The sequence below is a fragment of the Hemicordylus capensis genome, chromosome 15, assembly GCF_027244095.1.
Source record: "Hemicordylus capensis ecotype Gifberg chromosome 15, rHemCap1.1.pri, whole genome shotgun sequence".
NCBI lineage: Eukaryota > Metazoa > Chordata > Lepidosauria > Squamata > Cordylidae > Hemicordylus > Hemicordylus capensis.
The window spans coordinates 20261745-20289422 of record NC_069671.1 but is presented as its reverse complement, the minus strand read 5'-3'; the positions used below and the strand labels follow the sequence as shown (position 1 = coordinate 20289422).

The following is a 27678-nucleotide window of genomic DNA, read 5'->3' as shown; positions in this document are numbered from 1 at the left end:
TCCCCCACGTGGGGTGAATGTCGGGGGAGCCTCCCCCCGCCCCGGGAAGCATCAGCTGCCTGGGTACCAAGGGCCCAGGACCCACCACCGCACCGAGCGAGCAAGAGCTGTGGACCAGGCCCTCCGGGCAGAGACCGAGGCCTGGACAGGAACAGGCCTCACACGGAACTGGAGAAGAGCCCTGCTGGATCAGGCCCACAGAGGCCCACCTCGCCCCGTCTCCTGTTCTCCACAGCGAACCACCCGATGCCTCTGGGAAGCCCCGCAAGCCGGGGAGGAAGGGCTGCCCCCCTCGCCGGCTGCGGCTCCCCTGCAGCTGGGATTCGGAGGCATCCTGCCTCGGAGCTTGCGAGGGGCCGCGAGACATCCGGGCTACTAGCCATGGAGGAACCGGACCTCCGTGGGCTTGTCCCCGCTTCAAGCCATCCCGTGGCTGGGATGTTCTCTGTGCGAAGAAGTGCTGCCTTTTTTGCTGGTCTCACTCTTCCTGGCCATCAGCTCCAGGGATGACCCCTGGTGCTAGTCTTGTCAAGGTAAAGTGTGTGCCGTTGGGTCGGATTCGACTCCTGGCGCCCACAGACTAGCCCTGCGGTTGTCTTGGGTAGAATCCAGGAGGGGTTGACCGTGGCCTCCTCCCGCCACGCAGTGCGAGACGAGGCCGCCTTTCAGCATCTTCCTAGATCGCTGCTGCCCGATCGAGGCATTTCCCATAGTCTGCGAAACAGGCCAGCGGGGATTCGAACCGGACTTGACTCGATCAAGTCTTGAGGGAGAGGGGGGTGAAGTTCTCTCTCTCCCCACACCGTGCATCGTTTTGCAGACCTTCCTCATGCCTCTGCTGAAGTCGCCTTCGTCCTAAGCTCGCAAGCCCCCCATGGCGCCGCCTGCCTCCGGAGGCCGGTGCTCCAGGCCCTCCCTCCCTCCCTCCCTCCCTCCCTCCGTGGGGCTCCACAGCCAGAGGAGACGGCTGCTCTCCCAAAGCGGATGGGGGGCTGGTCCTCTTTGGAGAAGCCCTTCCTTACCTGGCTGTGGCGCTGCTTCAGCTTGATCTTGACGAGGAGGATGAGGCACACCAGAGAGACCACCACAAAGAAGGCCAGGAAGATCCCCATGTCGAAGTACTCCGTGGGTTGCTGCAGAGCGACATTGGAGAGAGGGTGGGGGGGCGGGGGGTGGGGAGACACGGGCCAGTCAGTTTCCCCCCCTCACTGAAACCAGCGTGACATTCAGACAAGCAGTCAGGGACGGAGCAAATGGCTTGGACTAAACAGTGGCCATCTGGGGAGGGGGCTGTAGCTGCATTGGCAGCTTCCTGTGTTTTGGAGCCTTGTGCTTTGGGTGGTATACAAATATGTCAAACAACTAACTGGGGAGAGCATCTAGGTCCCAGTTCCCCTCCCTGGCAGCATCTCCAGGATGGGGCTGAGAGAGACTCCTGCCTGCCACCCTGGAGAAGCCGCTGCCAGTCTGTGCAGACAATCCTGAGCGAGATGGACCAAGGGTCTGACTCAGTCTATGGCAGCTTCCTGACTGGCGCCGACATCTCAGCTGGACCCCCCGCTCTCCAGGCCCTCTTGGGAAGCAGCCCGGCAGCCCGCCTGCCTGGGGGTCTTACCGGTGGGGGCCGGTGCTGGATTCTGGCCCGGGCCACCTTCTGCTTGTTCACGATGTTCATCAGCTTGACGGCGTCGGCCCCTTTCACGTACACAACCGGCCGCTTTAGCGGGTCTTCCAGGCCCTGGTTCAACTGGGAGAGGAGAGAGGGGCCCCGGTCAGGACTCCCGGAGCCAGCAGAGGAGGCGGCATCTGTGGCCAACCTCTCCACCCACAGGCCCACCGCTCTGGCCATTCCCGGGGGGGGGGGGGGCAGCAGCAGCTGCAGAAAGACTGAGGGACGCCCCCCCCCGGCCCCCGATGCAGCCCATGCTGCCTACCTGATCGATGGCGTCTGGGTTTTCGGACACGTCAAAGATGACAGCTGTGGCCCCTCTTTGCACCGCCCGCTTGGCCTGCAAAAGGCGGGGGGGGGGAGAGAGGGGGAGACGTCACTGCCTGGTCACGGCGCCTTCCTTGTAGCAGGAGTGACCAGCAGCCCCTCCGGGCCCAGCAGAGGACAACCCAAGAAGAAGAGATGCAGGAAGCGGGCGCCTTCCCCGCCCGCCCCCCAGCCCAGCTGCTTTGGAAGCGGCGGTGGCAGCAGTGGCTCCGCCTGACCACCAGAGGGCAGCCTTGCACTGGACGAGCCTCGGCCAGGAGGGGGGCCCTGCCTCCTGGGGCCTCTGGCCAAGGCACTCTGCACGCGTGCAAGGGCACTCCCGCTCACTTTAGGAGCAGCAACCAGCACCCCCACCCCCGCGCAGCCTTGCTCTGTGGAGTGAGGAGTGACCCGATGCCTGCCTGCCTGCCTGCCTGCCTGCCTGCCTGCCTGGGAGGCAAGGGAGCGGTCGCAGCTAACCCTCGCCCCTCTGAGCCAGCCGGGCCCACCCATGCCAGGCCAACACACCTGCTTGCTGGCAGACTGCAGCCCTTCAGGGGCACCCAAGCAAGCAAGCAAGTGTGCGAGCACACGTGCGCGCACACACACACACACACACCCCAACCCCGCGCAATCCAGGCTGAGTGTTGGGCCCCCCACGTCCCCCTCCCCCAGCCATGCTCCCCACAACCCTTGGGGGGTCTCTGCATCAGCTTGGCCAAGGCTTATGCCCCCCCGCCCAGCGCTTCCAGCCCTTCTCAGTGCCTTCACCACACACACACACACACACACACACACACACACACCCTGGGCGCCTGGGAACTCCTGGCAAAGCCCGGCTGGCCCAGCCAGGCCCTCGGAGTGGCAGCTCCACTCCGGCATTCCGCAGCGCTCCGCTCTCCGGAGTTTGGCAGCCGCTTGGCCTGACCTTCCAGGTTTCCCTGGCAGGAGATCAAAGCAGAGAAGCCACAAACACACCACAGAATGCAGAGGAGGGGGCCGGCCCCCCCTCCCTCCCTCCCTGCTCCCCCCTCCCTGCTCCATTTCCTCCTGCTGCTGCTGCCTCTGCTGCTGCTCCCTCCTCCGAGGAGCTTTGAAGCTGCACTCTTTGCAGGCTGAGGCCTGAGCCCAGGCAGGAGGCAGGAGCAGCAGTGGAGCCTCCCCCCTCCCCGCCTCCCACAGCCCCAGCACCTGTGGGGGGGGAGCACAGGTGGCTGCCTGCCCCACCACAAGGAGGGGGAGGAGAGAGCTCCCCCTCCCCCCTCCCCGCTCGGTAATTAAAGTCCTTCAGCCTTTCCAAGTTCCCTCTTCTCTGCAGCTGACTCACAGCCCCCCTCCCCCCCCCTTGCAAAGGGCTCCAGGGCGGCCCTGCCAGGAAGGGAGGGAGCTGGGGCCAGCAGGCGGGCCCCTCGCTCCTGGGGGCGGGGGGGGGGGGCAAGCAGGGGGCCAGGCGTGCAAGCACAGAACTTGCATGCATGCCAGCGGAGAGGGCAAGCACACGCGCGCGCACACACACACACACAGAGAGGCCCCAGGACCCCTTCCCCGCGTGCAAGGTGGGGCCAGGTCTGCCGAGTGACGGGCACCCTCCGCGGGAGAGAGGGTGCCCCCCCGAGCCCAGGAGCCTCCGAGGCCCAGAGGTCTAGGGCGGCCAGGGGTGTCGCCAGCAGGGGTGCCACCCGCGTCTCCTCCTCCTCCTCCTCCTCGGAGGGCGCCTGATTTTAAGGCCAGTCTCCTCCTTCCTGCCTTCGGTCGCCAGCAGGCCCTCCCCGGGCAGTGCCCCCCCCGCTGACTCTAAGGAGCACCACACTGCAGAGGCTGGGGGGGTAGGGGGGGCGCACAGCATGGCCAGATGCCGCCTGGCCAGTGATAGGCACAGAGGCCCCCCCACCCCCGGGGTGTGGGCAGGGAGTGAGTCAGGAGCAGGAGGCTTTTGCAACCCTGGAGGCATCTGGGATGGCACCTGCCAGCCCGGCAAGGCCCTCGGCCCTTTGGCTTCTTGGAGGGGGCGCTTCCCGGCCTCGGTCCACCCTGCAGATGCCCAGGGCCTCACTGGGCCTCACAGCCTGGCTTTCCGGGGGCGGCAAGACCCCCCGCCCCGCCTGCAGCCCTGGGAACTGGCTCCCAAGCTGGCCAGGGGCTCCCTTCCCCCCCTGGGGGAGGCCTGGCCGGAGGACTCCTGCAGCAGCCACCCCACTCGGCCCACCAGCCCCACTCGGCCAGCCCCACTCGGCGGCCAGCCTGCCGGGTCCACCCGGGTCCTGGTGACCCAGCCCGACTGGAAACTTCCCTCCACACAAGCAGAGGCAGAGCGGCCCAGTCGCAAAGGCCTCGGGGGGCGGCTTAGAGAGAAAGCAGCCCGGAGAGCCTCCCCGCTCTAATTAGGGGCCTCCCCTTGCCAAGGAGCCATTCCGCAGCAGCAGGACGGCTTCAGTTCAAGCCGTTGCTCGGAGAACGGCTCCCAGCAGCAGGCCGGCGGCTGCAGGCAGCTCCTCCCAGCCAACCGTCCCGGTCCCGGAGAGGCCGCTGGGCTCACGGAGGCAGCCCAGGACCGCCGAGCCCTTTCCGCCCTGGCCGGCTGCGCTCCGGCCTCTGGGGCCTCCAGGGGCCGCCTTTTCTGCCGGGCTCTTCTTTGCCTGGCGCCCAGCCCCGGCGGGGGGGGGGGGGGGGAAGCCAGCCGGGCTCCTTGCAGACACGCACAACGGGCAGCGTCCTGCACGAGGCTCCCAGCTGGCCTCCCGGCTGCCTCTGCTCCCACGGAAAGGGGGCCTTGTGCAGAGGCTCCTCGGAGCAATGGGCTTCTGCACAGACAGCGCAGCGCCTTGCAGGAGGGGCGTCCGTGCAAAGACAGACGCAAGAGCCGCCCGTGGAAGCAGGGAGGGCCCCGAGCAGAACCAGGCAGCCAAGACAAGAGGACGGGCCCTTCTGGGCCCCGCAGGCAGCATCCCAGCCCAGCTGTGAAGGGCAAGGGCCCCCAGAGCCCCCTTGCGTGGCCAGCGCTGCTTGGCCGGCCAAGTGGCCATGCAGACCTGGGGGGCCACTCCCGCCGGCCTGCCCCTCCCCGGCTCTGCACCACACTCCCGGGGACCCTGCTGCAAGCCCCCTCTCCCTGCACTCTCTTGATCCAGCTGGGCTGACCCTCTGAAAGCTCCACCCACTGGCCCCAGTGGCAGGCAGCAGGTGCAGGGCAAGCCAAAGGAAAAATTGTGCCCCACACACAGTTATCCTCTGGAACTCATTGCTACAGGCTGCTGCGGCGGCAGCTAGCAATCTTTGCAGTAGGAAGCAGGAGAACTCCAGCCAAGGGAGGCTCTTTGGATTCAACAAAGAGAGCTCGGATGCCACAGCCAAAGCAACACCCCTGGCTCTCTTCTGACCACCAGCAAAACGAAGACAGACCCTACCCCTCAGAGTCCAGGCCAGGCACCATCAAGGTTTGCACCAAAGGCCTGAAACCATTGTCTGGAGAGCCACTTGGGCAAACAGTGTCCGGGCAGCTCCCCGCCTCCGAGCCATGAAGCTTGCTCCCTCTTTTGGCATTTGATAGGATTGGGATGACAGGAACCGGAAGACGTGAAGGTGGGGAGGAGCAAGAAGGGGTGCGTGGGAGAAGAGCTGCTGGGCAGAACCAAGGAAAGCCCAGCTGAGATCCCTCATGAAGAAGAGGGGCTCCGTGCCTAGCAGCCATGACAGCCTCATGGGGCCTCCAGCTTCAGGAGCAGTCTACCTATGAATAATACCACCCATCAGGAGGAGGACAAGAGACAGGCTGGGAGGGCGGGAGGTTCACTCAGGGCACTGAGCTTCATGGCAGTTCCATGACCCAACCCCGGCCTAACAGATGTGTCTCTAGTTGACTTCCATAACCCCTGCAGCTCACTGGGCAAAGAGGCACCTTTTCAAAGTGGCGATTCTCTTGTCTTGAGCAGGGGGAGAGCAACTGGCCCTATCCAGCCCCAGCACACCACTCCTCCAGTGGCTGCTACTGCCGTGGTCTACCTTGGGTTTCTTTTCAGACTGTGAGCCTTTTGGGGACAGGGAGCCGTTTTATTTATTTATTACATCTCTACGTAAACCGCTTTGGAAACTTTTGTTGAAAAGCAGCATATAAATATTTGTTGCTGTTACATACACAGTTAAAATGCAGCAGAAGTTTTCTTTAATTTTTTTTTTTTTAAACCCATTTAAAATTTAAGTGGAAGCCTGAGCATCTTAAGCAGCTTCTGGGAAGGACCTGTTTATCAGAGGTGGTGATGGGGAACACGCTCTGCGCTGCACCCCAGGCCCGTGCGGAGGCCCGTTTCCGCTTGGCTCCTTCCCCGAAGGGTCCCGAGGGCAGAACCCACCTCCTTTCCCAGCGGCCTCCCAGGGATGCTTCCATGGAGCTCCGATCCGCCACGCCACGCCCCCCCCCCGGTTAGTCACCGCCAGCTCATCCGTGCCTACGTGGCGCTGGGGTTTCTGCCCCGACGCGCCTCGCCTCGCCTCGCTCCCCCCCCCGGCCCGGCTCGGAGCCTCCTTTGCCCTGCGGCCGCCCAGCTGCCCCACTGCGGGGCCCCCTTCACAGGACCCCCGGCTGCCCCTTGGCGTTGTTGTGGGGCAGCTGCCCGGCCCTCCTGCAGGGCGCTCCCGGAAACCCAGCCGCCTGCCTCACCCCGGAGCCAGGCAGAGGCTGCTGCCCTCCGGGTCCAGGGACACCCATGCACCCCGGGGTGGGGAGAGACACCACCCCGGTGGCAGCCCAGCCGGCTGAGTGGGAGCGGAGCACCGCACCCAGAAGCCCTTTCTGCTGCCCGGCCAGGGAGAGCCGGCCTTCGGGGCCTCCGAGTCCGGAGGGGGGAGCTGGGCCAGCAGCCCTCCTGAGCACCCCGGAGGAGGCGGCGGCGGCGGCGGCAGCAGCCTCTCCCGGCTCCCAAGAGCCCCCGCCGTCTCCTGGAGGGTCCGTGGGAAGGCCAGGCCCACACCTCGGCTCCTTTCCCTCCCCACATTAAGGCTGCCAGTGTTCCGGGAGCAGAGCAGGGGGAGGGAGGGTCCCTTTGAAGCCACCGGCAGCAGGCGCTTCCCAGGGACCATGGAAACGGGCTCAGTGGGTTCCCGGCCTGAGAACCAAGGAGCAGCGGCGGCGGCGGCGGCGGCAGCAGCGGCCCCCTCCCCGAGATTGGGGGCGGGGGCGGTGTTCGAGTGAGGGCAGGGAAGCCGTCCCTGCCAAGGAGGTCCAGCCCCATTCAGAGGCGCCCCCGACCTCCGGGCAGCATACGGCCCTCCAAGGCCTGCCTGTGGCGGCCACACCCCCAAGGCAAGGGGGCCAGGCAGGCAAACAGAGAACGCCCCCCCCCCCAGCAGAGGCTGCTCTCCCAGGGGCCCACTGAGCCCCCCCCCCCCCGGCCAAGCCGGCCCTCCGGCCCCAGAAGCCGGAGGAGCTCCTTCCCGCGCCCCGACGCTCCCCCTGAGAGGGAGGCCAGTCCACACCAGGCTGCTTGGGCCCCCTCAGGCTGCCGCACAGCCGGATCTCTCCCAGGCCGCAGGAAGGACTCCAGGGCGGCAGGCTCCCCCAGAGATCTGTTGGGCCCCCTTTGTCCCGCCAGGGTCCCAGACCCGCCCCCCCCCCCCCGGCAAGCAAGACAGCCCCCCGCCCCCCTCCCGCTGCCGGCTTACCTTCCCCAGGACGGTGAGGCAGGGCCTGGGCTCCAGGCCGGGCTGCTCCAGCTTCACCACCCCGACCCAGCCGTACTCATACAGGTCCTCTTCGTCGTGGCTGTTGCAGAGGCCCAGCGGGTGCATCTAAGGGGCGGGGGGAGAGAAGACCCTGTCAGGCAGGCAGGCAGGCAGGCAGGCAGACCCCGGCCCAAGCCCACGGGCTGCTGCCCAGGAGGCCGCCTCGCTCATGCACGCACCCCGGGGAGGAGAGCCCCTCTTCTCCGAATGGCCGGGCAGCCCCCGACAGGGGCGTGCCGTGAAACCTTCCCCTCCGGGTCTGGGAGCCTCGGCTCTGCACACAGGAGGCCCCCGGCTCAGTCGGCAGCATCTCCAGGCTGGGCTGGGAGAGACTCCGGCCAGAAACCTGCCAGTCAGTGCGCTCGACGGGCCAAGGGGCTGACTCCTCGGGAGAAGGCAACTTCCTCAGTACGCCCATCCCAGGAGGCATTTGGGGTCCTTTTCTATCCGAGCCGGGTTTGTGCCCAGGTGCCGGGGCAGGGTGCCGGCGGGAGGGACTGCCCAGGGCACCATTCTGCCCTCCCTCCGGGGGCCTTCTGGGCTCCCTCCGCGGGGCCTGCCCACGCAGGCAGCGTCACTTGGTGGGCACACCGCGGCTTTCTGCAGAGAAGATGCACCCAGACCGCTGCCACATTCAGTCAAGAGGAAACACCCCCGGGATATCCCAGCAGCAGGAGGGAGCCATGCTCAGCACCGGGAGATCAGGGGCTCAGTCAGTGGGCCCCGCACAGGAAGCAGAGTCACCCTTAGTCAATGCACACGCACACACACACACACACACACACACACACAAACCCCCGCCAACCCGGCCACGATCCAGAGCTGCCTTGGGGATGCCCACAGCCCGAGCTCTCCCAAGGCGCAGGAGAAGGGAAGGAGCAAGCCTCCCTCCCAGCCTTGGGCCTCAGAGCTGCAAGAGGGTGGCCCTGTGGCCCCAGTCGCCGAGGCAAAGCCCCCCCCCGCCGGAAATGTGTGCCCAGCCCCACACACCCCCTCCAGCCCTGTCCATGCTTATTTTTGTTATCCTCACAACAACCCTGTGAGGTAGGTTAGACTGAAAGATGCATGCCTGGCCCAGAGTCACCCAGTGAGTTCCACGGTTGAACGGGGATCCCAACGCAGGTCTCCCCGGTCCTAGTCCGACACTCTCACCACTACGCCACGCTGGTGCGCTAGAGAGGCGCAAGGGGCCCATCCCAAGGGCCTCGCCAGCCCCGTGGCCCCCTTCGAGGCCCAAGATGGCAGCTTGCGGCATGGCCGAGCCCCCTTGGCCCTGCCCCACCCTCCGCCACTGGGCACCAGCGACTGGGGCCTGCTGGTCCTTGGCGGAGGCCCAGAGCTCCTTTCCCCCACAGATTGTTTTCCGACGGCTCCTAATCCCGCTCTTTGGGCCACAATAGCGGCTCTGTCTGCTGCGCAAGCAAAAAGGATCAATGAGGGGATCTTAGCCAATCGCGAATGCCGGAGGAGGCGCGGAGACCCCGGCAGAAAGGGAGCCGTTTGCCCCACGCGCCGCCGCCGCTGCCGCCGGAAACCCAGCCCATCTCCGGAGGCGGCAGCTCCCCGGGTCAGCCATGCGCTGGGGCGCTTGCGATGGCTCTGGAAGGGCCGGAGCGGAGGGGGCTGGCGCTTGGAGCCAAGGTCACCATCTCTGCACACACTCCCAAGGGTCTAAAATAACTCCAGAAAGGACCGCAGAACTCTAAGTGGGTTACTGTTACAGCGCAGCTCAACACTGGATCCAAGCGGGGAGGCACAGTCGCTCTGCAACCTCATCCCCTAAAAGAAACAGGCCTGGCCAGGATGGGCCGGGGGCGGGGGGGGGCTTCCTCGCTCTTGTCCTCGCCCCATCTGCAGTGGCCCACTTTTAAAGGGGCAGGGACCAGCTTCGCCCTTCTCCATCCTCCCTCCACTCCGCCACCCCCCGAGAAAGCAGGCCTGGCACCGACACATCCGGTGCAGGGCGGAGGGTTCTCCGCTCCCTACTCCTGCCTCAAGAACCACAGGTGTGCGTGCAGCGTGCCCAGGAGGACAGCCCTGCTGGATCAGGCCCAAGGAGGCCCATCGAGCCCAGCACCATTTCCCCCCACTGCCGCCTCTAGGGAGCCCACAGGCAGGAGATGCAGGCGGGCCCCCTCTCAGAAATTAAGCCCTGCAGACCATCGTCCCAATCTGGGTTTAATGTGGGCTACTGACATTCGTGTGATTGTGTGAACCCAGGCCAAAGTGGCTTACGGCCCAAGGTGAATCTGAAAATCCTGCCTTGGCTGAGTTCAGACAATCACAGCAAAGCTAGTATCCCACCTTACACCTAGATCTGGATGACTGTGTGAACTAGGCCGATGGCTTGCTGCAGGTGGAAGGTCTGAGGCCTTTGTCTCCTGGCTACGGTCTGAACCCTTCACCACAAGAAATGTGTTAGGCCAGTGCTGAGACCCGCAAGAGGGATTCCCAGACGCTGCTGACTACGACTCCCAGAATTCCCAGCTGCAATGGCTTTTGCTTGGGGGGTTCTGGGCGTTGTAGTCCCCCACATCTGGGAATCCCTGTTAGACGGGACACTGCCTGCAAGGAAGATACCCTGAAGATGCAGCCGCCAGCAGCAGGCAGGACGCTCAAGAAAGCCTGTCCCCACTGGAAGGTCCTGCAAAGATTCCCAGTGTGCCTGAAGTGCCAGCCTTGCCGGGATTCCGGCCTTGAGGCGGCTGCTTCTCCGGGCCCAGCACGGAGGGGTGTGGGGTCCCCTCTGAGCCAGGACTGGCACGGGGTACCTGCGTGCCACAGAGCTCCACCTGGCCAGGCTCGTGGCTTCCTCAGAGCTCAGCAAGGGATGCAGGGAGAGCCACGTGTTCCGTTCTGCAGGAACGAGCCGGCTTCTCCACGGGCAGCTTCCGGCAGAAGACGCTCCCGGAAGGGCAAGCCCGCTCCCAGCCCCCTTGCCATCTGCACAGGGGGGGGGTGCCCTCCGCCTTTCCAGGAGGAGGCCCCTGGGAGCTCAGCCTCACAGTGCAGCACGTGGCCTGCTGAACTGATGCGCCAGGCAGGCCGGGAGGGCCCCCCTCGGGGCTTCACCTGGCTTGCTGTGACGGGGAGCCCACAAAGCTAAGGGGCCCCGGGGCCCCAAAAGGCTGCTCGGTGCCATTTCCACTCTGAGCTCAGAGCAGCTCCCAACTGAGGGCCACATGCTGAGCGCAAACCTGCCTTCTGGGCCAGAGAAGCAAGCGGGGGCTCAAATGCCTGGTCTCTGAGCCCGGGCCGGATCCGTTGAACACGTTATGGTTGGGCCAGGAGCGCGTATGGCAGCTGCCAGCCAGATCGCCCCCTCCACAAGCCGTGGGCGTCCTGGGTCCATAAAGACACAGGCCTCTCCGGATCATGCAGGTGGCAACCGGCTGCAACCAACGAGGACGCCGGGTGCTTGTCAAGGACGCCGACCCATCAGGGCCCTGGAAACCTCACTGAATCCGGTTGTTCACACTGGGCTCTTTTGTGGGCGATTCAAGCCACAGTTTGGATTCAGGGCTGAAAATCGGCACAGCGGGTTGAGCCCCCTGTGGAAGAAGGCAAGGCGGTCTGAAGTGCAGCTGCCCTCCACTGCCCAGCTGGGGAGGCCTGATCCTCCTCCTCCTCCTCCTCCTCCTCCTCGAGAGAGAGAGACTGCAGGGCCCGCTGCCTTTCGGCGCCTGCCCCGGCCTCCTGCCTGCACTGCAGGGCGGACTGAGGCAGCGCCAGGAGACGAGGCAGCACAGCCGGGCCCTCGAAGAGAGCGGCAGGGAGACGAGGAGGCCCCCGCGGAGCCACGGTCCAGGAGACCACTGCAGACCAGGAGAGCCACCCAGTCTGGGGAAGCCTCCGCTCATCGGCCTGGCAGGTGCCCTTTCCCCTGCCTCCGCGGCGGCGGCGGCGGCGGCGAAGCGCACTTCACCTCTCCAAGCAAACAAGGGGTGCCTTTGTCTCGCGCTCTCTCTCTAAGAGCTTAGAAACCCGTCTCACAGGCTACGATTACATCAGCAAGAGCCTCCTGGTTCTCTGTATCAATCCTGCCTTACCCAGGCTTTGAAGAGCCTCTGTGTGCGCCCTGCTGCTGCCGCCGCCGCCGCCAACTGCTTTGATCTTTCCGTCCCATTGCTCCAGGGCCAGAGCCAGCGATAACATCTGCTTTGCCTGCACAGTTCAGGGCAACGCAGCAGCAGCAGCAGCAGCAGAGAGGGAGGGAGGGGGAAGGGAGGGGGGGCACCTGGTCCTGCCCAGCCAGAGGGCCCACCCCCCCCCCACGGGAGCAGGAGGAGGCGCCTCCACTGGGCAGGCAGAGCAGCCCCCGCGCAGCCCCCCAGCCTCTCCGCCAGGCACCCCCCCCAGTCGGCTCAGCGGGCTGCCAACCACCCCCCAGACACACCGCTGGCAGCCAGCGTGCCGGGGAGGCTGAGGGGCCCCAGCTGGCCTGCCCGAGAGGGGCACTCGGGGCTGGAGGACGGCAGGGTCCCCAGCGGCCCATTCAAGCCCCAGCCCTGCCACCGACTCCTCACGCAGCCGCTTGGGCCTCCGCCCCTCCCACCAGGGAGACGAGGACCAGCCCACCTCCACGGCGGCTGTGGAATCACGGTTGCCCAGAACCACATGGCTCAGGCTCGCCAACACTGGCTGGCAGCAACAGCTCTCCAAGGCCCTTCCCAGTCCGACCTGGAGACGCGGCTGCCAAGCCCAAAGCCTGGCCCCCCGGCATGCCAAGCAGAGCCCCACCCCCAGAATGACACCGGGAGCCGCCTTACGCCGAGTCAGACCCTTGGCCCCTCTAGCCCAGTCCTGTCTGCACTGACTGGCAGCGGCTTCTCCAAGGGTTCAGGCTCAGGGATCTTCCCCAGCCCTGCCGGGCGATGCTGCCGCCAGGGACGGAACCAGAGACCTTCCCCACGCAAAGCAGAGGCTCTTCCGCTGAGCTGCGGCCTCATCCCCTCAGGGGATCAGCTTGCAGTGCTCCCATCCAAATGCAAGCCAAGGCAGGCCCTGCTTAGCCCAGGGGACACTTCAGGCTCGCTGCCACCGGGCCGCTCTCCTCCGAACACTCTGAAGCACGATTCACACAAGTCTTTGTGACAAGCACCCTCATCCCCATCCCCTCTCTCGGAAGCCAGAAGGGAGGCACCCACTCCCAAGTGTCCGCAGGCCCCCTTGGCTTCGGTACGGACCCTCCTTTACGCCAAAATCCGTATCAACGCCCTCCTTTTCTTTTTCCAAGAGATACTGCAGGTGACTAGCAACCTGCAAGCCAACAAGCAGCCATCCATACATCCGCCCTAGAAAACTCTAACCCTCACAAGCAACCGAAAGCACCACTCTGTAGTGCTCTGGCACAGACCGCCGTGCCTTAGTCCCTCCTTTCCTGACGGGATGCAGCTGCAGAAAGACAGCCCGAGAGAGGGACGCCCCTCCCCACACCCACCCACCGAGAGGCAGGAGCAGCAAGCCCGCTTTCCCAAGAGGCGTGCGCCCTGCTGGGGGTTGCGGCTATTTCGCAAAGCGCCACGGAAGCTCCCACGCCAGTTACAGGGTGCAGAGTTTAGTGGCTGCGGCTCTTTCAGGAACACGCACGGAGGTCACGGGAGAAGAATCTAGACGAAAAGGGTGCACTGGTGAAGTGCAGTTGGGATAGGAAAGCTACATAATGAATTAGTAGGGGGAGCGACAGAGACGCCTCCATCCTCTCTCTAGGAGGAAAGGAGCGACTGACTTGCTCCAAGAGGGGCCTGAGGAGGAGTCCAAGCAGAGGTCAGAGAGCAGAGGCAAGCAGGGCCAGGTAAGGAGACCCTCACTAGCTACCTCTACTCCCAATGCCCCAGCGCTCAGTAGGATGTGATCGACTGATTGAGTGCCGTCAATTCGGTGTCCACTCTTAGCGACCACATGGATAGATTCTCTCCAGGATGATCTGTCTTCAGTTTGGCCTTGAAGGTCTCTCAGGGGTGCCTTCATGGCTGTCGTCATCGAGTCCACCCACCTTGCTGCTGGTCGTCCTCTTCTTCTCTTTCCTTCAACTTTTCCCAGCATTATGGACTTCTCAAGGGAGCTGGGTCTCCGCATAATATGTCCAAAGTAGGATAGTTTGAGCCTGGTCATTTGTGCCTTGAGTGAAAATTCTGGATCGATTTGTTCTATGATCCATTGGCTTGTTTTCCTGGCTGTCCATGGTCTCCTCAAAAGTCTTCTCCAGCACCCAAGTTCAAAAGCGTCAATGCTTTCGAGGACAGCCAGTGCAAAAGGTCGCTGCTCTGGAACTCCATCTCGAACTCAGCCCCACCCAGGACACCAAATCCCCCTCCTGCCCACACAATATCTCCGTCTGATCTGGACGCCGTGGGTGCTTATTAGCTCTCCGAGCTCAGCCTGCCGCTGCCTCCACCTCAGGCACCGACGACTTCAGGAGACACAAGGTTCCCAAGCCGTGGCGCTCCAGATGTGGCCAAAAGACAACTCCCATCATCCCTCAGCACAGGAAATTGTAGCTGGGACGAGGGGGCCTGCAGTTCACCTGGAGTGCCACAGCCTGGGGAGCCCTGGATCGGGCGAAACGAATTCGGGTCAGGGTCACCCTGACCCTCAAACGCCCAACCACCTTTTCCCCGTGGCTTCAGGGAAGCGTTTGGGGAAAGCAAGAGGAGGGGTGTTGATGACCCCACAGCGTCACTGCTGAGGCCAAGCCGAGGCTCTGCCATTGAGCGACTGCCCCACCCCTGAAGAGGGACATCTTATGGCACTGACATGGAGTCTCCCATCCAAATGCAGGCCAAGGCAGGCCCTGCTTAGCAAAGGCGGCAGCCCATGCTTGCTCCCACCAGAGCAGCTCTCCTGCTGCAGAGACGGCCCACTGAAGCACAGCCCCCCAACCAGCACCCTGGACGGACCCCCCAAACCACACCGAGGCGCTGAAGACGCAGCCAGGTGGGGCTCTGCTAGCATCTGGAGCCAGGCCGAGGGGAGCTGAGGGGACTCCCAGCCCCTCACCCCCGACCCCTCTTAGGGGCCGCCTCTTCCTGGCCCTGAAGACCCCTCCCTGCTACATCCAGGGCCCAACACTGAGGCCCCTCCCCCTCAGCCCCGGACCCACCCTCCAGCGGCAGCAATGGGAGCAGCTGCTCCAAAGCCAGCGCAGAGGGTCCTCTGGGGCCGAGGCACCTCCTCCTCCTCCCGGGAAGAGCACCAGCTCTGCATGCAGAGAGGCCCCCGGCTCAACCCCTGGCAGGGCTGGGAAAGACCTTGCAAAAGCCGCTGCCCATCAGTGCAGTTGGATCGAGCAAGGCTCTGGCTCCGTACAAGGCCGCTTCCTGCCTCCGCGCCGGCCCTGTATCCAGCCGGATCGCAACCCTCCGGCACCGCAGCGGCCGCATTTTTCTCCGCAAAGAAGTCACACCGCGGCCGGCCAAGGAGTCTGGAAGGCCGCCTGGTGGCCCCACAGGCCGCAGAGGGCAGATGCCACGGCAGAGGAGAGGGCTTGGTCTTTCCCTCCACCACCCCCATGGAGGTGGCCACAGGGGTCTGTCCAGGGCTACTAGTCTGGGTGGCTATAGGTTGCCTCCCGGCTCAGAGGAAGGCGCCTCTCAACCCCAGTTGCAGGGGGCCCGGGGGGGCCCTCCTCCACCTCTGCCTGCGGGCTTCCCAGAGGGACTGGGCCGGATCCTGCAGCAGGGCGGTTTGCATGTCCTGCTAATGTCCACTCGCAGTCCAGGCACTGACCCAACCGCTGTGTTGCCATCAGGCCACTGGACCAGAATTCCCGCAGGATGGCCACCATCACTGCGGACATCCCGGGAGGCAGGAGAGCCTCGGGCCCGCCAGCTGCCGTGGAGCCACGACGCCCATCAACCCCGGACCCCACGTGTCGTGTCTGGAGATGATGGGAGCCGCCACCCAACCACAGCTCAAGGGGGCCAGCCCCCTGTGGGCGAGGGGCGTCCCCAGCCAGGTGATCGGGCCGCTTCCTGGAAACAAGTCCGAAAGGCCTCCAGACCCATCACACACCGACCCCACGGGGGCCGGGGGCCGCCGTCACTGGCCCTGAGCCACCAAATGACTAGCCCTGACCTGCCCAGATGCTGCCCACAGGGCCTGGCAAACAGAGCTCCCTTTGCCGGCACGGATGGCGGGGAGCCAGCCAGAGAGCAGAGCCCAGCCAGGCTCAGCCTCCCCCCAAACCGGGATTCTGGGGCAGGCAGAGGCCGCCAAGAGCCCCCGTCCAGCCTCCCCTAGGAAGAGGCACCGGTCAAGCGGCCTCTGCCCCCGCTGGGCGCCCGCCTGCAGGACGGAGGAGGAGGCGGCTGCAGCCCGCCCGGCCCCCGCTCCGGATTTTCCCTCCTGCCACCACCGGCTCCACTTCAAAGGAGAAGTATTTTTGTACAGCCCAGCAAGGAGTGTAAAGTGGGCAGCTGCTCCCAAAGCCCAGGGAATTAACCCTCGCCCCACCAGCCAGCCCCGCCAGCCAGCCAGCCGCCGGCCAGGAGAGGCGGCCAGAGGGCCGGCGGGGGGGGGGGAGCCATCTCCGAGGTGGGGAAGCCGCTGGCCCGGCCGAGCTGCCAGCAGTGGCCGCCACCGCCGGGCTGCCCGGCAACGGTGGTGCCTGCGTGCAGGGCTCCCGAATGGCCGCCGCCGCCGCCGCCACTCCTCCTCCGTTATGACTAAACGCAACGAGCAACAAGTCCTCAGCTCCTCCAGCCCTGCCAGCAGCCAGCTATAAATATCCTCCCCAGCCGAAGCTTCAAAGGATCCCAGCAATTCACCACTTCAATGGAAAACTCCAGCTCCAAAAACGCCCCTCAAGGATCCTGCCCAGACGCTGCTGCAGGGTGTCGTCGTCGTCGTCGTCATCATCATGGCGGGGGAAGGCCTGCCAGGAAGGCCCACACTGGCCCAGCTGCACCGCCTGGGGGTGCCCCTCGCCGGGGGAGGCCAGGGGGCACTGCCCTTGGGGGCTGCCTCTGCCCAGCAGGGCTCCCGGGGAACGGGCCCCCCGCGCCCCCAGCTCCTTCCCCCGCTCTCTGGGGGGCGGCCGCTACGGCCTGCGGTCCATCCAGAAGCCAAGGAGGCCTGGGGGGCTTAGAGGACCCCTCCGCTGAGGCCGCGCCTCCTCAAGCTCTTGGCGTTTTTTGGAAAGGTGACAATAAAATCAAAAGTTTTTGTAAAAACAGCATAATCAGTCCCGTTGCTCGATCCAGCATGAATCCAGAAGTTGCCAGTCTAGCAGCACGTTTGTTGGGGCCAACCGAAACGGCACCCAAACGTCAGCAGGCTCAAGCTCTGCAGAACCATCTCGGGCCGGAGGCAGCAAAGGAGAAAGAGGCCCCTGGCAGGAGGAGTCTCTCACCAGCAGGAGCAGGGCCGAGGGGTCGGGGTTTCCTCCCGCCCCCCGCAAAAAAATGGTTTGTTTTCGCTTAGATGCAGAGCGGATGGACGGTTCACATCAACCGACATTCATGAGACCCCCGATCTGTAGGTCTGCCGTCATCCCAAGAAGCACCCCAATGCTACCGCTTGGCCAGGTCTGGAAGTCTGGGGCCGAAAGAGGGAGGCCAAAGGCGGGGGGGGGGCTTCCGGGAGGGAGGGAGGAGCCAGCCCCCTTGGCCAGAGCTCCCACATGGGGCTGAGGCAGCAGCTGCTCTCGGAGACATGAAGCTGCCCAGATGTTCCCAGCGTGCCTGGGGGGCTGCGTGGATGGGGAGAGAAGAGCCTTTCCCAGGAGCAGGAGGAGGAGGAGGAGAGACCGGACCGGGGTCCAGGCTGCAGTCAGTCGTCGTTCTGGTGCCACCAGACTTCAAGATCTGCTCTGCTCCTTCTCAGGCATCTCGCATCACAAGCAGCCTTTTCAGGAGGCGTCTCAAGAGAGGAGGAGGCTTCTCAGGCACTGGGCTCATGGGGGGGCCGTGGGGAGGGAGGGGAAGACAAGCAGCCGACCACCCCCCCGCGCGAGGAGGCTCAAGCTTTTGACCGGGACACGCACTGGGAGCCCCCGGCCAAGTCCAGCTTCTCCGCATGCAGCAGAAGGCGCCCCAATGATGCCCACGGGAGGGAACCCTGTTGGGTGCAGAGGAGGAGGAGGAGGAGGGGTGGAGCAGGCAGCTGAGGAGCTGGAGCCGGCCGGGTCCTCCCCAAGAGAGAAGCACCCGGGGGGAGCCCAGGCTGGGGGGCTGGGAGGCATCCTTGGCGTGTGGGGGGAGGGGGGTGTCCACCCACAAGGCTCTCGGCAAGGGCAGCCAGCAGAGCTCCTGGACCTGCCCCCTCAGCCCCCCAACACATGGGGGCAGGGGCAGCTCTGTGGGGATGGCCAATGGCAACAGGTTCCCCCCACAAGTCCCCTGGGCCCTCCCAGTCTTTGGGGTCCCAACTCAGCTGGAGGCGCCTTCTCCCAGCTGGGCACCGGAAGGCAGATGCTGGCCAGGAGGGGCCCAGAAGTCCGGCCCGCCTTGGGCCAGCCAGGGATCAGGGAGCCCAACCCACACCGTCCTCCTCGCCCACCTCCGGCGCCTCCTACCAGAGCAGGGCCGTCCCGTCCAACAGCGCCAGGTGTGATCTGCCCTTCACAAAGGCTGGCTGGCCCAGGTGGCCGCCGGGGCTTTACGGCCAGGTCACTGGGACGGGCTCCGATGGCGGCCTGAGGCAGCTCAACCTGATGGCTCTGCAGGGGGGAGGGCCAGGGGGCTTGAGCAGAAAGAGCCCCCCAAACACCCCCCTAGAAGGCACCCACCCCAAGAGGGTGGGCAAAAGCAATGCACACCCAGAAGAGAGGCCGGCGCTTGCCTGGAGGGTCCCTGCACAGCACGGATCTCATCCCCCTTGCTTTGGGGGCCCAGTTCAAACCGGAGCCAGGGCAACTGACTCACCACCAAAACCTCAAGGGGGGGTCATTACTCCCCTTTAAAAGACTGAAACCCCCTCACCCTCCAAGACGGACCCTCCACCAAAACCTACCCGGGACCATCACTCCCCGGTCAAGGCAGGGCTGCAGCAGCTGAACCGCCACGAACCTCACCGGCGCACACCAAAGCCCTCAGGTGCCTCCACTGGGGGGGGGGGCGGGGGGGCAGGAACCCAGCAGGCCTTTTGTGCTCCCTGCCCTGCCCACCACGCAAGGCGACCGCCACGCCCTTGAGTCGTCCGCAGGGGGCTTGCGATGCCTCCCATTTCCAGACACAGCTGTGGCTTCATGCTTTGCTGCAACATTGCACATACACACACCCACCCCTCTGACACTGCCCCCCAGGTGGGGGGGGCCCTCTGCACAGCCCCTGCCCGCTGCCGCCACCAGGGCTCTCTGCTGATGCCATCCACGGCCGCTCTCCACGCCACAACCACTCCTGCTGGGCTCAGCAGGTTCCCACCACTGCCGCTCGGGGCAGGTAGGCCGGGGCCAGCCCCTCCAGGGCAAATGGGGTGGGGGCCCCCTTCCCAGGCCGCTGCGCCCTCCAGCGGGGGCTGGACTACAACTCCCCCCATTCCTAGCCACAGTGGCCACGGGGGATGGGCACGGAGTAGCCCGGCAGTAGATGCTTCCGGATGACACCCCAAAAACCCTTGGGGCCCCTTCCGCTCCCTCTGGGGGACTAGGCAGCGCAGGACAGCAGCCAGAAAGCTCCCGCCGCGCTTACCGAGGGCTGGCCAAAGACCAAGGGCGGCCCTCCATCCACCGGGGCGGCCCCCACGGTTCCAGCACCAAGGAGGGAGGCGGGCAGCATCCGGAGAGCCAGACCCATGCCTCGGAGTGGGGCAGGGAGGGAGCCCCAAGGCAGGGAGCTCAAGAGGACTGAAAGAGCCGGAGGCTGAGGAGGCTCGACGGCAAAGCCACCCGAAGCGGCAGGCGGACGTGCCCACCCATATCCCAGGTCCATCAGTTGCCAGAATCCAATCCTGAAACCAGACGGGGGGGGGGGGGGGGAGCTGCCGAGTCCCCCTCCCAGGGCTAGGAGATCACATGGGGGGCCCGGGGGGGCCCCACAAGACTGAGGGGCCTCACCACTCGCTCGTACTGCCCGACAGCATCTGGCTCGGGGGGGGGCGGGCAGAGGCCACGCAAAGCTCAGTGGGCAGGGCTGTGCCCAGCACTCAGAACTGGGGCCCGTTTCGACCCGGTCCCAGTAATGGCCAGATCGTGCACCGTATATCCGGGTGCCCTGGATCATATCCAGCCGATACATCCGCTCACTGCCTTGACCGAAGAGCCAGCATTCCCTGCAGAGGGCATCTGCCCCAACCAGCCTGCAGTGGCCGCCGTTCCGACAGCCACCTCCACCTCCCTCTTCTCGTCCCAGGATGCACCAGGGCAGTCAGCAACGTCATTCCGCGGCGTCCTTTCCCTGGTGCATGGCGGGGGCGGATTTCTCTCCCAGTAATGCACCAGTAAAAGAAGGCAACGCGGTGACCGCACAGCCCCCCCCGCCCCCCCCCCGGGTGCATTCTGAGCCAGGCAGGGAAAGGCAGGGACCTGCCTTGGGGCAGCCGCTTTCTTCCCTAAAGGTAACGCCCCCCACCTCCGCCATCAGCAGCAGCGGTTCGTCCCAACGAGCCAGAGGGGTGCCAAAGGAGGCACAGCTGCCCCTGCTTCCCGGCAGCAGCGTGGGTGGCTCCTCTCTCCTGTGAGCCGTGCTGCCGCAGGCTGGCCATTCATCAGGTAAAGCGGCAGGCTCTATCTCTTGGGCAGGGCAAGAGAGAGAGAGAGGCCACCCGAGCTGCCTCCTTGGGCGCCCTCCCCCGGCCCGGGCTCGAGCCACTCCTGCCAACCGGTCCGATGCAATGCCGATACGACGGGGCCTCCGACCCAAAACGCCCCGGGGTGGTCCACCTTGCCTCCGAAGGGACAGTTCTTCCGATTCAACGCACAGCCCTGTCACGGGGCTTACCTGTCTGCCTAGCCAGCCGTGGAGGCCGCTGGGATTTCCGCCCACCCCATTCCGCAGAGAAGAGGCGGGGCACGGAGGGGGCCGTCCAGCAAATGGCAGGAGGGCCACAGCTCCAGCCCCCTCCCCACCCAGGGCTAGAGGCACTCCCTGCACCGCAGGACTCCAGGGGGCACCGCCCCAGCAAACACACAGGGGTCTGTCCGCCCCGCGCAAGGGGCTTCAGAGCTGGCTGGGGGGACGGGTCCCCCTGACCAGCCAGGAGGGCTGCCCTCATCCCAAGGCTCCTCCAGGAAAGGGGGCCAGTCCTGCTGTGTGGCCCCCCGTGACGGTGACACCACAGCCGCAGACAGACGGGAGCCCAGTCCACGCACCACCTTCGTGGCGTGGCAGCTGCCCCTCCTCTGCCGCTCCCCACGGCCAGCTCCCACGCCCTTCCGTGGGCCTGCAGCGGCAGATGCCACAGAAGCATTCCCAGGACTGGGCTCCCAGTGAAACGGGGACCCCCCCCGCCTAACCACGAGCCACTCATGCAGAACAGAAACACCGGCCCCGACCCCCGTTGCCTCCAACAGGGACCCCCAGACGGGGTTGACCGCAACTCCCAGAATCCCCAGCGGCAACGGCTGCTGCTTGGGGGTTCTGGGGGTTGGAGTCAACCACATCTGGGGGTCCTCATTAGAGGGAACATGGTCCAGACCCAGGTGGGGTGGGTGACCAGCCTGCAGCCAAGCCAAGCGGGCCACCCCCAGGCCCTTCCGAATCTGGAGGGCCGGACTCCGAGGAAGACACAGGCCAAGCTTCAGGCCGAGGAGGAGCTGCCGCCGCTCAGACCCAGCTAGCCGAAACCCCGGAGCCGCCCGGTGGCGTCCAAAGCGGGCCGGCAGCACCCTTGGGGGTCTCCAGCTCCCGAGAGGCCTCTTGCCTCGTTTTATCTTCACGGGCGCCCCCCCCGCGCTTCCATTTTCCACAGCGCCCAAAATAAACAGCGCATCCACAAAGGACGCAAGATGAAAGGCAGAACTTGGGTTTCAGTCTCAGAAGCGCAAGCTGGAGTGATCTGAAGCTGCCTATAAATATGCGAGATCAAAGCCGGTCCTGTTAAATTAAAAATGCTGTCACACAGATAGGAACTAGCCTCTAGCGCTGCCGGCTGCAACTTGTGCGGCTCTGATCTGAGGCAGAGAGCAGCCAGCGCTCCAAGGAGCTGCCTTCACCCAAGGGGGGGGGCGGGGGGAGAAAGCAAGCAAGGGGGGAAGCCGCTCAGCGGCAGCAGAGGCGCTGCAGTCAGGCTGTTCAGCCCCCAATCAGTGGGGCTGGACTCTTGCTTTCGCGGCAGGGATGGGGGGCGAAGAGCCTGGCTGCCGGAGGCCGAGCAGGCCGAGGGCAGCCTCTGCACAACCGGGGCCCAGGCGACAAAGGCAGCAGCCGCCTGCCCGGGCCGGCCCCCCAAACTGGGCGGCCCCGCCCGGCTCTGCTGCCCACACCAGCCCCCTGACGTCCCTTCAGCTCAGCAGAGACAAATCCGTGGGGTGGCGCAGAGGCCGGGGGCTCTGTGGGTCGGCTGGGGCAGCAAAGGCCCCGCCTGGACGTCCCCGGTGGGGTGGGGCGACACAGGGCAGGCAGGGGCCCACCGAGAGAGCGGAGGCCTCCCCTCGTTCCCGTGGCCCTTCCTCCCGCCAGAGGACGCAGCACCGCCCGGCCAGGCCCGGCCCTATGGGGAACCACCGACCCAAGTGCTGGGCCAGGAGCGGGGAGGCCCGAGTGCCAAGCCCCCCTCAGCCAGGCAAGCCGCCGGGTGGCTCTGGGCCAGTCACTGCCCCCCCGCCTCACCTACCTCACGGGGGGTTGCGGGGGGGGGGGGACACACAGAGAAGCCTGTCGAGCTCCTTGGAGGACGGCGGGGATATCGAGGCAGAAACCCCGCAGAGAGAGCGCCCGGAGAGACGACTGCAGAGCAAGGCCAAAGGGGGGATGCTGAGCAGGGCCCGCGGAGACCCTCTCCCAGGAGACGCACCCCAGACGAGGGAGAGGCTGCTGCTGCTCGGCTCCTTCCCTCCAAAGCAGAGCCTCCAGCCCAGCCCGGGGCAACCAGGACGGCAGAGGGAGGGCCACGCGCCAGACACCTGAAGCCACGCAAGTTTCCCCAAGGTCCCCGCCACTGGGCCCGGGCGGCGCAACGTCTGGGGGTGGGGGGCTCCCCTCAGACGTGCACCAGAGCACTCCCGGCTCCCTGCATTTCGACCGCTCATTATAAAAGGGCCAAGCCAGGGGCTGGGTGCGAGTCCCGCCACCTGCGGGTGCACTTGGGACACGTGTGGAAACATTCACCAGGCCTTCACCGGGCAACAAAGCCACAGAAGCCGGTTCCTGAAGAGCCCCCCTCCCCCGCCGGCCAGTGGGTCCAGGCAAGCCCTCTTCGAAGCTGCTCGGGGGGGGGGAGAGGGAGGAAGGAGCCCCCTCCAGGCCAGCGCTGACCCAGGCGCCAAGCCCCACCTGGGCATGGCACTCCCTGGGTGGCCCCCTGCCTCTCAGCACCCAGCGAGGAGAGGAGGGGGCCACACCAAGCACACCCACTCGGGAGCCCCAGTGCCCGGGTGCCGCTAGACCAGCGGCCGTGGGCAGGCCTCCGGCCCGGCCAGGGAAAGGTGCTCCGAGGAGCTCAGGACCAGACGCTGTTCCTACGGAGCAGGCCACCCAGCGGCCCAAGGGCAGGGAGGCCCACAGGGGCCGGGCCTGCTGAGCCCCGCAGGCAGCACTGGCCAGGCAGGGGCAAAGCAGCCCAGGTGTGGAGGGCATGGCGCTCACATCCCAAAGCATCTAGGTCCAAGTCTCAACATGGGGGGGGGGTCTGGCTGGTGCCAGCTGCTGCGCCCCCCCTAGCAACTGGATCAAGCCGCTCCTAGAGGTGGATACAACGGAGGCCTCTAGAGATGGCCGGCCATACCAGCACAACGTCCCTGCAGTGCTGCATGGCGAGCCCCGCTCCGCGCACCATGTGCTCCTGGGCGCTTTCCAGTCACCGGGCCCACAGCAAGGAGGAAGGGCTCTTGTCTAGAGCCCCCCCGGCCCCCCAGCAAGGGCAGGGCGCCACATTTCACCCCCGGGCAGCTCCTGGGCACAGGCCTGCAGCCGGGCCGCTCCCTCCCTCCCCCCTTCACCCTCGCAGGCGGCCCGGCCCCCAGCACCCCTCCTGCAGGGCCTGCGGTCAGCCCCCCCGCCCGCCCCCCCGGGCGCAGCACCTGCACGTCCTCCTCGGCCCCCGAGAGGGGAGCCCCGGCGCCCAGCCCAGGAGCGCGGCCGCCAGCCAGGGGGCTCCTTTTCCGCAGGATGCTGCGCCCGGCTGCCCAGAGCCCCGCCAGGGCGGCGGAGAGCAGGCAGCGGCACTCTGCAGGTGCTCAGAGGGCCTCGCTCTGCAGCCGCCCGGGGCCGAGAGGCCTTCGGAGCCCCGGCCTGGCCTGTGGCGAAGGGCCCGGCGCCGCAGCCTGCCTGCCTGCCTGCCTGCCTGCCGGCCGTGGAGCCATCTTGGCGCGCTGCTCCGTCCGTCCTCCCCGGCCCGCCCGCTCCGTCGGGTCCCCCCGGCTGCGGCTGCTCACCTGGACGATCTCGCCCTCGGCGCTGAGCGTGGCCCCCGCGCGGGAGAAGCGGCCCTGCAGCCCGGTGGTGTAGGTGGTGTAGTCGCCGCCGGGGCTGGACTCGAAGAGCACCACCTCCACGAAGGCCGTCTCCTTGGCCAGCGCCGCCGCCCCCAGCGCCGCCAGCGCCGCCAGCAGCAGCAGAGGCAGCAGAGGCAGCGCCCGCCGCGGCCCCGCCGCCGCCGCCGCCAGCCTCATCGCGCCGCCGCCACCGCCTGGCCCTCCGCCGCCGCGGCAGCAGCAGCAGCAGCAGACACGCCGAGCAGCAGCAGCAGCAGCAGCAGAGGAGGAGGAGGCGCCGGCGGGCGAGGCGAGGGGGGCGCCCGGAGGAGGCCAAGCATCGCTCCCGCTGCCTCCGGCTCCCCTCCGTGCCTCGACGGGCGGCTCCTCCGGGCAGCGGCGGCGGCGGCGGCTGCTTCTGCCTCTCCGGCTGGGCTCCCGGCTGGCTGGCTGGCTGGCTGGCTGGCTGCTGCCTGCGCCCTCCGCCTCCGCCTCCCTCCTCCGCTGCCTGCTTGGCTGGCTGGCGGGCTCGGCTCCGAGCTCCGGCCGCGGCTCTCTCCTCGTCTCCTCCTCCTCCTTCCTCCTCCTCCTCCGCCCTGCCGAGCCGCAAGCTCCCTTTCATCCGCTCCACGTGACGGGGACCGCGGGGTTATCCCCGCCTCTGGCCCGCCTCGCCTCCGTGCGGCCCTCCCTGGCGCTGCGGCTGCGGCTGCGGCGGGGCCTGGCCTAAGCCTGCGCGCCCAGCAGCAGCAGCAGCAGCAGCCCCCTCGCGGGGCTCCGGGCACGCACCAAGCGCGGCGGGAGGCGGCGCAGGCCGGGCGGGCTCCGGGGCTTGGCGCTCATGGACCGGGGAGGAGGCCGCCCTGGGGGCCAGGATCGTCGGCACCCCCCGCGGGTACCCCCGGCGCGCGGGGGCTTGGAGCTGCTGCGGCCTCCCGGACTTCATCGTCTTCGCTCGCTCTAGATTGCGCGCCCCTCGGGGCGGGGGCCTGGCCTCTGGCGCGCCATCACCGGCAGCGAGCGGGGCAAGCGGTGGCCGCCAGCGGAGGGGCTTCGGTCCCAGGAGCCCGGCTCGGGGCGCTGGAGGGCGGCAGGCGACGGCACGGCTGGATAGCGGGACCTAGGCACCCCCGGACGGACGGACGGACGCGGTCTCCGCTCTCCGCCGTCTGCACTGCAGCGAGGAGGAGGAGGGCCTCTGCTGCGGAATGGCTGCCTGCTGCCTTCCCGGGGCTGGGGACTCCCTCCGGCTCAGCCCTCCAAGGCAGCCTGGCCAAGAAGGGCCAGGGGCGATGGGGCGCAGCGAGAGCGCGGGGCGGGGCTGCTCCTGCCCCCCCCCCCAGCGCCAAGTGCCTGCCCTGCCCTGTGGAGGAGAATCCCATGGGCCTGTCCACACGTTACGTTCAATACTGTACAACGAGCCTACAGTGTACACAAGTATAGGCATTCACATGTTCTGTTGATTGCAGGTACAGAGAAGTACACTTCCTGCCTGTACCATGCATTTGAAAGGCCTGTATCCAGGCTCACTTTTTAAATGAACACAGGTCAAGTTGTAAAAGACAGCTTTGTACGATCCCTTTCATCAGATTTCTTTTTTAAGTATTGCATTTTGAAAGGTATTCTCCCCCCACATACACACACACACCCCCTCAAAGTACTTTTTGCTTAACTTTCCACCTGCAGATAACCTACCTTGGGAAGATTCTGCTTGGGAAGATTCACAGAGAACCTGATTCTTCCATTTTTGTAGAGAAGTCCGCTACTTACATCCCCCCCCTGCCCCGAAGTAACAAGAGGAAGCATCTCCTGGAATTCCCAGCCTTCCCATCCCTATTCAAGAGAAATATCCCTTCTGGATCTTTGCATCCCACCCTACTCCCAATTGTCACTGTGTCTTGTTTTTTAGAGAGGGTTTTATTTACGTGGCTTTATGTACACGGATCGTTCTCTCTCCTGAAAACAATTAAGAATTAAGCATGTGTTCTCTGATACTAGCATTCCAAATAATCACAGACTGTTGCCTGTTCTTCAGATAACTGCACTGAAAGAACCTAAGAACAGCCCCGCTGGATCAAGCCCAAGAAGGCCCATCTAGTCCAGCATCCTGTTCTGCACAGTGGCCCACCAGATGCCACTGGGAGCCTACAGGCAGGCGTTGAGGGCTTGCCCTCTCTCCTGCTGTTGCTCCCCTGCAACTGGTACTCAGAGGCATCCCACCTTTGAGGCTGGAGGTGGCCTATAGCCCTCCGGCTAGTAGCCGTTGATAGACATATCTTCCATGAAGTTATCCAAATCCTTCTTGAAGCCATCCAGGTTGTTGGCTGTCACCACATCTTGTGGCAGAGAATTCCACAAGTTGATTATGCGTTGTGTGAAAAAGGACTTCCGTTTGCTGGTTCTAAATTTCCTGGCAATCCATTTCATGGGATGACCCTTGGTTCTAGTGTTATGGGAGAGGGAGAAGAATTTATCTCTATCCACTTTCTCCACACCATGCATGATTTTGTAGACCTCTCTCATGTCTCCCCGCACTCGTCTTTTTTCTAAACTAAAAAGCCCCAGATGTTGTAAGGAAGGTGCTCCAGGCCCCTGATCATCTTGGTTGCCCTCTTCTGCACCTTCTCCAGTTCGACAATGTCCATTCTTAGATGTGGTGACCAGAATTGTACGCAGTACTCCCAAGTATGGTCACACCATAGTTTTGTATAAGAGCATTATAATATTAGCCATTTTATTTTCAGTCCCCTTCCCAATGATCCCTAGCATGGAATTGGCCTTCTTTACAGTGGTCGCACATTAACTTGACACTTTCAATGAGCTGTCCACCATGACCCCAAGATTCCTCTCCTGGTCAGTCACCAACAGCTCAGATTCCATCAATGTATACTTGAAATTGGGGTTTTTCATCCCAATGTGCATTACCTTACACTTGCCAACCTTGAACCGCATTTGCCACTTTGTCGCCCACTCCCCCAGTTTGGAGATATCCTTTTGGAGCTCCTCACAATCCATTATGGATTTCACTACCCGGAAAAGTGTGGTATCATCTGCAAATTTGGCCACCTCACTGCTTACCCCTGCTTCTAGATCATTTATGAATAAATTAAAAAGCACCAGTCCCAGTACAGATCCCTGGGGGATCCCACTCCTTACTTCCCTCCATTGGAAAAACTCTCCATTTATTCCTACCCTCTGTTTCCTCTCCCTCAACCAGTTAGCAATCCACACATGTACTTGTCCCCTTATCCCATGACTGCTAGGTTTTCTCAAGAGTCTTTGATGAGGAACTTTGTCAAAAGCTTTTTGGAAGTCCAGGTAGACTATGTCAACCAAATCACCTTGATCCACACACTCGTTGACACTCTCAAAGAAGTCCAAAAGGTTGGTGAGGCAAGATTTACCTTTGCGGAAGCCATGCTGGCTCACTCCCAGCAGGGCCTGTTCTTCTATGTGCTTTACCATTTTGTCCTTGAGG

At 64.9% G+C, this 27678-nt stretch overlaps 1 protein-coding gene across 4 annotated transcripts in view; it reads right to left on the bottom strand.

Annotated features, from left to right (window-relative positions):
* The window catches only part of ZNRF3 (zinc and ring finger 3), a 30622-nt gene extending 6214 nt beyond the window's left edge, over positions 1-24408 (bottom strand). Inside the window, exons 1-5 of one of the 4 annotated variants that reach the window (XM_053280315.1) lie at positions 24162-24408; positions 7631-7756; positions 1935-2009; positions 1616-1747; positions 1023-1133 (exon numbers count right to left, since the gene is read on the bottom strand). In XM_053280315.1, the coding sequence (XP_053136290.1) occupies positions 1023-1133; positions 1616-1747; positions 1935-2009; positions 7631-7756; positions 24162-24398 (681 nt within the window). In that variant the 5' untranslated portion in view covers positions 24399-24408. Of the gene's footprint in view, positions 1-1022; positions 1134-1615; positions 1748-1934; positions 2010-7630; positions 7757-7869; positions 8447-13507; positions 14100-23807; positions 23828-24161 lie in introns of those variants that run through there. The other 3 variants (XM_053280317.1, XM_053280314.1, XM_053280316.1) reach the window with 3 other exon arrangements.
* Positions 24409-27678: the final 3270 nt, after the last annotated feature.